This window comes from Vipera ursinii (genome assembly GCF_947247035.1).
Source record: "Vipera ursinii genome assembly, chromosome: 10".
Taxonomy (NCBI): domain Eukaryota; kingdom Metazoa; phylum Chordata; class Lepidosauria; order Squamata; family Viperidae; genus Vipera; species Vipera ursinii.
In genome coordinates this window covers 1,332,438-1,345,144 of record NC_139520.1, presented here as the reverse complement: position 1 = coordinate 1,345,144, position 12,707 = coordinate 1,332,438, and the positions used below count along the sequence as shown (strand labels likewise).

The 12,707-nt window shown below is 43.4% G+C and overlaps 1 protein-coding gene across 1 annotated transcript in view; it reads right to left on the bottom strand.

Annotated features, from left to right (window-relative positions):
• Positions 1–12,707, bottom strand: part of HYDIN (HYDIN axonemal central pair apparatus protein) — a 358,209-nt gene that overhangs the window by 273,289 nt on the left and 72,213 nt on the right. The window contains exons 12-14 of the mRNA XM_083370240.1: positions 11,463–11,686; positions 10,389–10,456; positions 7,091–7,326 (exon numbers count right to left, since the gene is read on the bottom strand). Of these exons, the coding sequence (XP_083226366.1) occupies positions 7,091–7,326; positions 10,389–10,456; positions 11,463–11,686 (528 nt within the window). The remainder of the gene's footprint in view (positions 1–7,090; positions 7,327–10,388; positions 10,457–11,462; positions 11,687–12,707) is intronic.

Here is a 12,707-nt window from a genome sequence, read left to right as displayed (position 1 = left end):
TTATGCTGTAATGTGCAATATAATGAGATAAGAAAACTCAGAAAGGCATGAAATTAAGGTACATGGTTGAAACTGTAAGATGGGAGACAAATGATTTAAAATTCTCTAGAGATTTTATAGGAAGAGGAAACAGTGTTTCATTCATCTAAATTATTTTTACTGTATTTACTTTTTACTATATTGACTGCATTTTAGAGTGAAGCATTCCACATTTTAGGTCTTTGAGTGGTGTGCCAGGGGAATTTCCAAAAAGTGGTAGTGCCAGAGCCAAGAAATAGTCATGGCCAGACCAAATGGTAAATTTGATTCAATATAATGTTACCATTATTAATTTTTTATTAATTATTTGTATATATATTTCTATAGTTTTGACACAGTTAAAATTCAACACCAAGTTTTGCTGGAAGACTGCATATTGTCCAAGGGCCTCAGGCTGTGAACCTCTGCCAAAAAGCCAGACATGCCAAGGAAAATTATTTGTACTCAGGTTTTGATAGCAATGCTCTTGGTGATTCATTGTGAAGTCATTTAACAGAACATACAGTAATAACAGAGTTAGAAGGGACCTTGGAGGTCTTCTAGTCCAACATCTTGGTCAAGCAGGAACCCCTAAACAATTTTAATCAGAATACAGCTGGAAGGGACCTTGGAGGTCTTCTAGTCCAACTGCCTGCTCAAACAGGAAACCCTATACCATTTCAGACAAGTAACTGTCCAGTCTCTTCTTAAAAATCTCCAGTGATGAAGCACCCACAATTTCTGACGGAAAGCTGTTCCACTGGTTAATTGTCCTCACTGTTAGGAAGTTTCTGCTTAATTCCAGGTTTGCTTTTCTCCTTGATTAGTTTCTATCCATTGTTTTTTGTCCTACCCTCTGGTGCTTTGGAAAATAAGTTGACAACCTCCCCCCCTCAAATATTGGAATACTGCTATCATGTCCCCCTAGTCCTTCTTTTCTCTAAAAGAAGGCCAATGTCAGAATCCATTTATATTTCATTTCTAACTATCTCCTCTGATCTAAAACCAAATATCACCTTTCTCTGGATTCTGCCATACTCCCAAGGGGGAGGGGGGATATACATGTGGGTTTTATTGCTTTCATTTCCTCTATTAACTACAATATAACCTTTTGTTTATTTGCCTTTGTGTCTGCTATCCATTAAAGGTAAAGGTTCCCCCGCACATGCATGCTAGTCGTTTCCGACTCTAGGGGCCGGTGCTCATCTCCGTTTCAAAGCCGAAGAGCCGGTGCTTGTCCGAGGACGTCTCCGTGGTCATGTGGCTGGCATGACTAGACGCCAAAGGCGCACAGAATGCTGTTACCTTCCCACCGTAGTGGTCCCTATTTTTCTACTTGCATTTTTACGTGCTTTCGAACTGCTAGGTTGGCAGAAGCTGGGATGAGTAACAGGCACTCACTCTGTTATGCGGCACTCGGTATTTGACCTGCCAAACTGCCGACCTTCTGATCGACAAGCTCAGCATCCTAACCCACTGAGCCACAGCCTCCTATACTATGCATCCCTAACCTGGGCAGCTGGGGAAAAGGGGGGGGGGAGATACAAATCTCTGGGACCTGGTTTATTTCTCCATCCTCAAAATGAGGTCTGAAGACCTGTGGAATGAACATGCACAAATGGAGCCAGACTGAAATTATCTTTCTTTTCCCATCGACGAACTTAACACCTGGGGATTTGCCGGTCTGCACTGCCCAGATGAACTGTGGGGTGGGGTTTGCTTAGGGACACTTTAAAATACTGATCTGTAAAGGAATCCCTCAGATCCTGTCTATTATGCCTGCTATCTCCTATTCTTAATAAAAGTTCCTGCTTGGAAGAAACTGTTTCCAAGAGTTCTGCTTTCTTAAAATGTGGGCTTCAAGTATGCCCTGACATTAGACAGGATCTGCATTAACAGTCAACCTGGAAGGAAGAACCTTACCGGGGGACTTTGCAAGAAGTACAATGTCTGACGATGAGGCAAGGAAGGAAGAAAACCCCGTGGAAAGGGAACCTTCCCCCCAACCGAGATCCTGCCAGCTGTCAGGATCTGAAACATCATACTCCTCAGGAGAACAAGTGGTGGAGACGCGTGACCACAAACCTCAGGGGTTGATGGATGTTGGGGAAAAAAGCGAGTGGGAAAAGATATTGAGAAAGGCGACCCTGAGATGGGGCAACCACCAACCCGAATGGAAGCAAGAGATGGAGAAATCCCTGCACGTTAGCGAAGAGGAAGGAAGTTGTGCACCACACTCTGACTGGATCCTAGAGAAAGCTATTGACCTGATGAGAAAAACCCTCGGCTCTCTAAGGGAGGAGAAACCTGAGCCCCGTGGCTGCACCAACACCTGGAGCTGAAGCTGAAGAGACATTGGGGGGGAAATCGGAAAATATAGTCCCGGGGACATCTGCTGAACCTGCAGCTACCACTTCAGCAGCCCCCACTCCCCGCCAACCCACAGATGGTAATCAGGATGGGAGACAATACTGCCAGCAGCGAACAAAACCTGTATCGTGCAATCCGCCCTGGACGGACCAGCCACAGACTGGGTGGTGAACCTGCATGATTCCAATGCCCCAGAGCTCAACGACTTCAACCGTTTTATGTCCTTTCTGAGAATTCAATTTGAGGAACCTCTGGCTGATCATAAGGCCCATTGAGTCAGGGCAGATGTCTGGTACACAAGAATTCCGGGCCATTGCCAACAAGCTGAACTGGCCGGAAGGTATCCTCCTTAGCCATTTCAAAGACGGCCTAAACTACAACCTGTATGATGCTTGCCTGCCTCAAGGTGACCCATGCCGACTCGATGAATGGTATGTCCTGGCAGAGGAAGTGGAGATCAATCTACTGAAGAGGCACTGCCGAGGAAAACCATGGGGCCGCTCGCCTCCTGAGCCAACGCACGAGCCAGTGAAACCACCGGCTATGGCCAAGAAGTCAACAGGCTGTTTCAAATGTGGGAGAGAGGGGCATTCCGTCGTAGAATGCTGCTCAAAAGCCCCTCAGCGCAAACCAGACCCATCACCGGCCAGGAATTCAGGAAAGTCCCCAGCCAAACCAAAGGAACCCGCCATGAGGGCGATAGAGGCTGTGGAGTCCCCAACCCCTGCCAAGTGAGGGGAGGGAACTCCAGCCTACACAGCAGGGGTGGTGGGCACCTCGGACAACAGCTCGGAGGGCGAACCCCTGGTAAGTGAATCCATTCCACCCATCCTCAAGACAGTTTTATGTCCTTTCTGAGAATTCAATTTGAGGAACCTCTGGCTGATCGTAAGGCCCATTGAGGCAGGGCAGATGTCTGGTACACAAGAATTCCGGGCCATTGCCAACAAGCTGAACTGGCCGGAAGGCATCCTCCTTAGCCATTTCACCCTAGCCACTTTACCAGTCCACCTGTATCTGGGGAACCATGAGGAAGATATAACATTTGTAGTGACCCCAGGCATGGAATGCTCAATGATCCTAGGGCTGGAATGGTTAAACAGATGGAACCCCTGGGTAAATTGGAGGATGGCAGAACTCAAATTCCCAAAGGGGGATCATGTGAACTTAAAACCCCAAGGAGCCCTACCAGCCCCAGGAACGGAGAAAGCTTTGGTGGGCGAGGGAAAAGGGCTACCCGAGATCCCAAAAGAACACTAAGACCTTCCTGAAGTTTTCAGTGAGGAACGGGCGGATGAGCTTCCTCCTCACTGACCCATGGATTGTGCCACAGAATTCAAGCCCAGAGCAAAACTCCCGAAGCCCAGACTGTACTCTATGAGCTCTAAGGAAAAGGAGAAAATGGAAAGACTCATAAATAAAAACCTAGAAATGGGGTTTATCGAACCTGCCACACCTAAGGTAGTCGCCCTGGTTCTCTTTAGGGAGAAAAAGGATGGCACTTTGCACTTGTGCATTGATTACCGTGCTCTGAATGCAATCAGTGAAAGTAACCTATACCCCCTACTCCTCATGAAGGACATGTTATCCCACCTCTCGAAAGGAATAATTTTCACTAAACTAGATCTAAGGGAAGTGTATTACCACATTAGGATTAAAGAGGGGGATGAATGGAAAACCGCATTTAATTGTCCAATGGGGTGCTACCAATTCAAAGTTTTGCCATTTGGACTACAAGGGGACCCCACAGTATTTATGCAATTAATCAACGAGGTGCTAAGGGAGCACCTATTTAAGGGAGTCCAGGTTTATTTAGATGACATCCTCATCTTCACCAAATCCAAAGAGGAACTTATCAACCCAGTCAGAGCGGTTTTAAATTATATGTCAAATTATCAAAATACGAATTCCAACAGGAAAGAATAGACTACTTGGGTTATCGCATATGTCCACAGGGCATTGAAATGGACCCCAAGAAGGTCAGGGCAGTACTAGAATGGCCACCACCTGCTTGGAAGAAACTGTTTCCAAGAGTTCTGCTTTCTTAAGATGTGGGCTTGAAGTAGGCCCTGACAGCCAAACCCAAATCCTGCAGCCATTCTTCATATGTTTTAGTCTCCAGGCCTTTAATCATCTTAGTTGCTTTTTGCACTTTTCCCAAAATCTTAACACCTTTTCTGTAATGTGGTGACCAAAACTGGATGCAGTTTTCCAGGTGTGGTCTTATTAAAGTTTTATAAAGCAGTACTAATACTTTGCTGTGAGGAACAAGGTTCTCTGGTCTGATGAAAACAAGATTGAACTGTTTGGCCTCAATTCTAAATGTTATGTCTGGAGGAGGACCAGGCACCGCTCATCACCTGCCCAATATCATCCCAACAGTGAAGCACGGTGGTGGCACCATCATGCTGTGGAGGTGTTTTCCAGCAGCTGGACCTTGGAGACTGGTCAGGGTTGAGGGAAAGCTTAATGGAACAAAGTACAGAGATATCCTCAATGAAAACCTGTTCCACAGCATGTAGGACAGGGGTGTCAAAGTGCTGGCCTGTGGGCCAGATGCATCATAGCAAAACTGCGCACACCCCATTGCCAGCAATGGCAAAAAAAGTCATGATATGTTGTGACACGTCATGTGCCGTTGCGAGTTTGACACCCCTGGCTTAGGACCTCAGGATTGGGCCAAAGGGTCACTTTCCAACATGACAACAATCCTAAGCAGACAGCCAAGACAACATAGGAGTGGTTTAGGGACAACTGTGTGAATGTTCTAGAGTGGCCTAGCCAGAGTCCTATTGAACAACTCTGGAGGGACCTGAAAATGGCTGTCCACCAATGGTCCCATCCAACCTGACTGAGCTTGAGGAGATTTGCAAGGAAGAATGGCACAAAATCCCCCAATTCAGGTGTTGAAAGCTTGTTGCGTCATACCCCAAAAGACTCGAGGCTTTAATTGCTGCCAAAGGTGCTTCAACAAATACCGAGGGGTCTGAATACTTATGCCAATGTAATATTTCAGTTTTTTCTTTTTAATAAATTTACAGACATTTTTAAAATTCTTTTTTCATTTTGTCATTATGGGATACTGAGTGTAAATTAATGAGAAAAAATGAATTTCAACAACTGTAGAATCAGGCTGTGGCATAAGAAAACTGATAAAAGTAAAAAGGGTCTGAATATTTTCTAAATGCACTGTATATTTCACTTTTAAAAAAATTCTGTATTTGGTCTTCTGTTGCTGTTGGAAAACACAAAAAAGCAGACTGGAATGAACTGAAGACTCCCAACCTTATTTTAAACATTATTACTCTTCCTCTTTTACTTTAAAAAGAAGTCAAAGTAGTTTAATTTTAGAAAAAAAATAAAATAAATAAGATACAATGCTTATCTTATGATGCTAAGTGCTCACACAGGTACTTGGCTCAGCTGCTTCTGCATGGGATGAAAATGTGAGCCACTGCCAATTCCCCAGGTATCACTTGCGCATGCGACCATGTGAGAGGGAGGGGAAGGTCACAGCATGCCTTCCGCCCAGGCTCCCAGTCACCTGACTGCAGAGGCTCTGCAAGGGCCAAATGGCTGTCGCTTCCAGAGGGGCAGAATAGTGGTCATGCGATCATAATTTGAGGAAACCAATCACAAGCCTATTACAGGTAGTCCTTGACTTATGACCACAATTGAGCCCAAAATTTCTTTTGCTAAATGATACAGTTGTTGTTTGCCCCCTTTTATGACCTTTCTTGCCACCATTGCTCAGTGAATCCCTGCAACTGTTAAGTAAGAAACACGATTAAGTGAATCTGGCCTCCCCATTGACTTTGCTTGTCAGAAGGTTGCAAAAGGGGATCACATGACCCCGGGACACTGTGACTGTCATAAATATGAGTCAGTTGCCAAGCATATGAATTTTGATTCTGTGACTATGGGGATATTGTAATGGTTGTAAGTATAAAGAATGGTCACAAGTCACTTTTTCAGTGCTATTGTAATGGTCACTAAATGAACCATTTTAAGTTGAGGCCTACCTGTATTTTAGTACCTGTCAACTCTACAATGAACATGGCTTGGGAGGGGGTGTGGAGTATCTTTGATAGTCTAAACAATTCTGTGTCCCATGGGAACCAAGGTCATTCTGTTGGTTAAGTTAGAGGGTTGGGTGTTTTGTTAGAAAGCCCACCAAACTATTCTATTGGGGAACATAGATGATTGCATAGTACTGGGGCAGGAAGTTTAACTTTGTAATAGTGTAATAATACACTATTACAAAGTGTAACTCTTTGGAGGGAATTTCAAACTTAGTTTCACTTTTGACCATGCCAATATTATGTATCCAATAAACATGTTCTTTGAGGAAGCTTCTAGCCTTGGAGTTCTGATTTATTTGGCTCTATCTATCAGAATTATTTGGAGTAGATGGTAATTGAATGGTCTTAAGACTTAGGTCAAGGACTACCTGTATTCTTTTTTGTTATAAACCTAAGGAGAAGAAATGTCATATTTGCTACTAGCTTTATCAAGACTGGGGATCTTGCAAGAGCAAGGGAAATAATTAATTAACAACTCACTAAAAATGTAGCCTTTTCAAAGGCCATTGACTGACTTCTGGAAGACTTTCCATTGCATCTTAACCTCACAATGAAGTTCTACAAACAAGTAGTTGTACTTCAAATTTCAGTTATGTTCCAAGGCTTCAGTGACTTTGTACCTCAATGTCCAGAAATCCTTGTGGGCGAATGGTACCGTAGCTGGGAGAGATGGTAAATTCCTTGGGCTTTGCAGATGCAAACCATGCCTTTCTCCACATTGGCCTTGAGATGTCAGTGGCTTGATCCTGACTCCTAATACTTGGCTCTCCGTTACCATCTCCTGGGACATGCAGGCTGAAAGTCATGGGCACCAGTGAAGTGTTGCTGAGGCAGCAGGACAGGGTTTGAGGGAAACCTGGAAGCAAGAACGGAGGTTGTAAGTGAGCTGAATGAGGGATCTGAAAAGGACAAGGTCACCAAATCAAACCCTCCCACTTTACACAAAGTCAACTTTAGGTCTTGATAGCTAGCACCCTTTAATATAGTGGGATAAAGGGCAGCTCTTAGGAGGCAAAGCTCAAGAATGACAACAGACAGAACCAAGGATATGAGAGCCGGTGTGTTGTGGCATGGTGTTTTGTAAGTTCATCCTTGGTCAAGCAAGCTCATTGGGTGTCTTTGGGCCAGTCATTTCCTTCATAGAAGCACTTCCTGACTGAAGAAGGTTTGAACGTTTAATATCCATAGGGCAGAAGGCACATTCAGAATTCCTGACAGGTCTGTATGCTGGGAGATTTCAATTACCCTGACATCAACTGGAAGACTAATTCTGCACCAAGTGAGAAATTAAATAGGTTCCTGACTAACCTAGCTGACAACTTTGTTGTCCAAAAGGTAGAGGAGGGAAATAGAGGGACAGACAAGGAACTAAGGCAGAGAACTAAGAAGGACTTAATTCTCTCAAAGAGAGAAGAAGCGATAGAGGGAGCTGAAACTGCAGGAACCTTGGGAGAGAGTGACCACGTCATACTGGAATTCAATATAATGCAAACACAAGCAATAGAACATAATGATACCAGAGTCTTAGACTTTAAAAGAGCTGATTTTAACAAACTCAGAGAGAGCTTGGGAAAGAGACTTTGCATGAAAATCCTAAAGGGGAAAACAATTCAAGAAGCTTGGGAAACTGAAAAATATGATCATAAAAGCCCAGTTCAGCACAATACCATTGAAAAAGAAAAAAGAAATCTAAGAAGAAACCAGCATGGCTGCACAAAGATCTCTCTGATAAACTCAAAGACAAAAAGGTCAAGTACAAAAAATGGAAAGAGGGACACATATCTAAAGCAGAATATCAGCAGATAACCGGAATCTGCAAAGACAAAGTGAGGAAAGCAAAAGGCTCAGAATGAACAAAGACTTGCAACAAAAGTAAAAGATAATAAAAAAAGTTTCTTTCAACATCTAAATAACAAGAAAACAGTCAGTCCACTAAAGAGACAATATGGCAAGGAAGTAACAGGCAGCAGAGAGAAAGCAGAGTTGCTTAACTCATTCTTTGCATCAGTCTTCACACAAAAATAAATTATAGCCCAACCTACCAAAAACATAATAACCGTAAAAGACAGACTAGAAATAAAACTTAAAATAGGTAAAAAAAATGATAAGAGAACACCTGTCTGAGCTTGATGAATATAAATCACTGGGACCTGACAGATTACATCCCAGAGTTCTAAAGGAGTTTGCAGATATCAAAACCACTGTACCATATTTTTTGGGAAACAACCAGAGGTCTGGAAAAGAGCTGATGTGGTTCCCATCTTCAAAAAGGGAGGGGGGGAACAGACCCAGGAAACTACAGACCAATCAGCCTAACATCAATATTTGGGAAGATACTGAAAAAGATAATCAAAAAACAGATCTATGAACATCTAGAAACGAGTAAAGTAATAAATAAAAGTCAACACGGGTTTGTTAAAAACAGATAATGCCAAACCAAACTTATTTCATTCTTTGCTAAAGTGACTAAATTAGTAAACCAGTGAAATGCTGTGGACATAGTAGACTTCAGCAAGGCATTCAACAAAGTAGATCACAACCTACTTCTTGGTAAGGTAGAAAAAAGTGGGATAGATAGCATCACCATCAGATGGATTTGTAACTGGCTGACAAACCGTACTCAATGAGTAGTCCTTAATAGGACCATCTTCCTCCTCCCCCTCCTCCCCCTTGATCTTGCAAAAGTGGTCCATCAAGCAGCACCAGGAAGACCAAATAGAATGTAGGAGTAACATCAGCTTTCCTCAGCCCAATAATAGCATTCAAACCAACCCTATCAGATAGCCTTCCAGGGCTGTTTTAAGCCACATCCATCAATTGCCATTAGCTACACATAATGAATTTAATTCTATAACTATCCTGCCCAGAAAGTATCAATAGGTACTAAAATTAAGTTGGGACTGATGCATACTTGGACAGAGCTGTGAGATCAGAGCAGCAGCAGCACTGCCTTTCTTTTCTCAAGACAGCTTCTTGCTTAAACTCCAAAATTTATCCCAACCCTGAAAAAAAATCACTGAAATTCTTAGATTTAGATTTACATCTTCAGAAGGGAAGGTCACCATATGGAAGTGCATTCACAATACCGGTAGTCTTGAGTTATGACCAATCACTTAGCAACCATTCAAAGTTACAACACCCCTCAAAGCTACTTATGACTTGGTTCCACCATATTTACTTTACAACCTCCAAGTTCACTCTATGACTGCTTTAAAAAGATTGTAAAATCAAGTCAGTCACATGGTGACCTGTTTTACCAGCATCATAACTTATGACTGAAATTGCCAGGCTTAATTACAGTTGTAAGTTGAGGACTACCTCGACTATTAAAATTCCATCCACAATTCTTTTCAAGTTACAGCTTATAATAGCCTTTTCCTCATATCGTAGCCTTTATTTGAGTCACTTAAAAGATTTGCCACTGCAGACACCATCTTTCAAAGGAGTAAGCACACCATGACAGCAGTCCCTGCTAGTTGTATGTAGTTTTCCCCCTCTTAACTTTGTCCCTTTGCCCAGTTCCCAAGTGAACCTACTGAACATCTGGGCATGTCTATGGAGATAGTCATTCATCCAGGTCATGGTTGTTCCAAAGGTGCTTTTCAAAAGGCAGCTGGACTTTCTTGGTTTTTTCCTTGAAAACATTTTGCTTCTCGTCCAAGAAGCTTCTTTAGTTCTGACTGAATGGTGGGGAATGAAAGCACATTTGGGACATCTGGGCATGCTTCTTTTTTTTATTCAGCAGGTAGCAAATTATCAGTAGGAAGCAAGCTTCTTGCCTTGTCTAGCCTGGAGGACCTGGGTCACTCTAAGGGGATGGCTGGGACTGCAAAAGAAGTCTTGGATCAGATGGACATTGGTCTAGCTGGCCAAAGTGAAGAGGATCCCAAGCACAATGAATGTGGAGGACTGGCTTACCGAAGGAGACATCCCCAAATTCGAGAGATGGGACACTGAAATGAAAAGTTGGTCCAATGACACAGCCCCTGGGGTAAGAAACAGAGAGATTTTTAAATAATACAAACAGAGTAAACCATGCCGCCCCAGCAGAGATAACCAATGAAAACACCCATTGATCCTGCCAGATGCCCAACAGAATGAGTGTCAAGGTTCCGACTGACGAACTTAACCAAGTAAACACCTTCAAGCCTTTCCAAACTTAATGTAGAACTTTATGGAGTACATCATTTCAGTACGCATGCAAGCAATACCAGCTCTGGCAAAACCTCACCCAATCCCATATAGTAGAAGTATAGAATTCCCTCTCCCTCTTCTCAATCAGGTCATGTTGCCCAACTAGATGGAAAAATATTGTTATGAGAAAGTGTCTCTGAGTCTGGCCAGACACCTGGTGAACTGTTCTTGGTTCTAACAGTTTACTTTCTCGATCTTTTGTAATCTGCATTCCAATCTCTTTCCCTCCCACCAAGAGCCTTGGTGGAGCAGTGGGCTAATGCCTCCTTACGTAACACCAGCTGCCTGCAATTAGTGCAGGTTCGCATCCCACCAGGCTCAAGGTTGACTCAGCCTCCCATCCTTCCGAGGTAGGTAAAATGAGGACCCAGATTGTTGGGGGCAATTAAGCTGACTTTGTAATAATGCCGCTTGGGGTGTGTGTGAAAGCCCTAATAAGCAGGCATATACATAGAATGAAGGCTACTGCTAAGTTTGTAAGCCGCCCTGAGTCTTCAGAGAAGGGCGGGATATAAATGGAATTAAAATAAAATAAAAAGTTCATTGACAAGCTGAGAAGCAATAATTGTCGGACCCGCAAAAACATGCTTCGAATTTGACAATGAGTCACATGAAACATTTTCTGGAAAAAAAATTGCCATTCTGACCCATTCAAGTGTATTTTTTTTCTTGTCACAAAGAAGAGATGAATCTGCACATGGCTAACAGACCTCACCACACAGTGCAAATGCCTCTTTGAAAGTTGGTTTACCTTAATAATCAGCCTACTAGCCAATGTAGGTGAGGTTTGGGGCTTACCGAATCACTAAGGTCACAGGCTGGGGAGATCCATTCACATGGAACTTGAACTCTTCTGAGAAGGGGCCCAGGACAGTGGAGCCAAAGGAAATGTGAATGGCCTGATGACCACCCGGCTCAATGATTCCTTCTCTGGGTTGAAAGGCAAAGCAGGCACCCAGCACAGTGGAGGGCCACATCAGGTGGAAGAGAGCATCAATAGCTCCTTGGTTAGATAAGATAGCCTGGTGCAGAGAGAAGAGAGAAAGATGAGTGGGAGAAGTAAGTTGGCAGTTCAAGAACCAACAGTTGTGCCTCTGAGTTACTTCTAAGCTTGCAATAGTGGCAAATGTCTGTAGCTCGAGTATAGGATGAGGGTGAAGGTTCATTCTCCGAGCTTGTGGGTTGGTTTCTGAACATTTTGTTACCAGGCTTCAGCAGAGTTTAGGGGATGTCATTTCCTAAACTCTGCTGAAGATGTTACCTAGCCTGGTAACAAAATGTTCAGAAACCATCCCACAACTCAGAGAACGAACCCTCATTACTTCTAAGCTGCATGAAAAGCCTCAGTTCAAAGGTATCCACTTGAACACTGTTCTGACATTGGATTGCATTAGAACTGGCGTGACCCACATTCGTGATTGGTGGTTCTGGCAATGTACAGCATGGCTACAAAGCCCAACACTGTCACCGGGGCATCCCTGAATCCTTGCCCATTTATTTTGCAGAAGCTGCCTATGTCCCATGAGAGCATTGCTTGAGTTTCTTTTCATCACCGGCCCCTAGCCCAGTGGAGCCTGAAGACCCTTTGCTGAGAGACAGATGCCCCTCGTGGCCTTCCAAAGCTTGTAAAGACCTCATTGTTTCAGAATACATGGAGAGATTTGGTGCTATGGGGGCAAATTTGGGATTTTATATCATTCTTATTTAGATATTATATATTTTATGCCTTACTTTTATGGATTTGCACTGATGATATATGTAGGTACTCCTCCACATACAACCATTCCTTTCATGACTGTTCAAAGTTATGATGACACTGAAAAAAGTGACTTATGACCAGTTCCCACACTTACAACTGTTGCAACATCCCCAGAGACAACCAGCATTTTTTTGGGCCATGGTTGCAGCATCGACTGGGATGGTCATTTGCAACCTTCTTAGGGGCTCCTGACAAGCAAAGTCAATGGGGGAAGGCTGGATTCATTTGACAGCCACATGTTTCACTTAACAACTACAGTGATTTGCTTAACAACCATGCCAAAA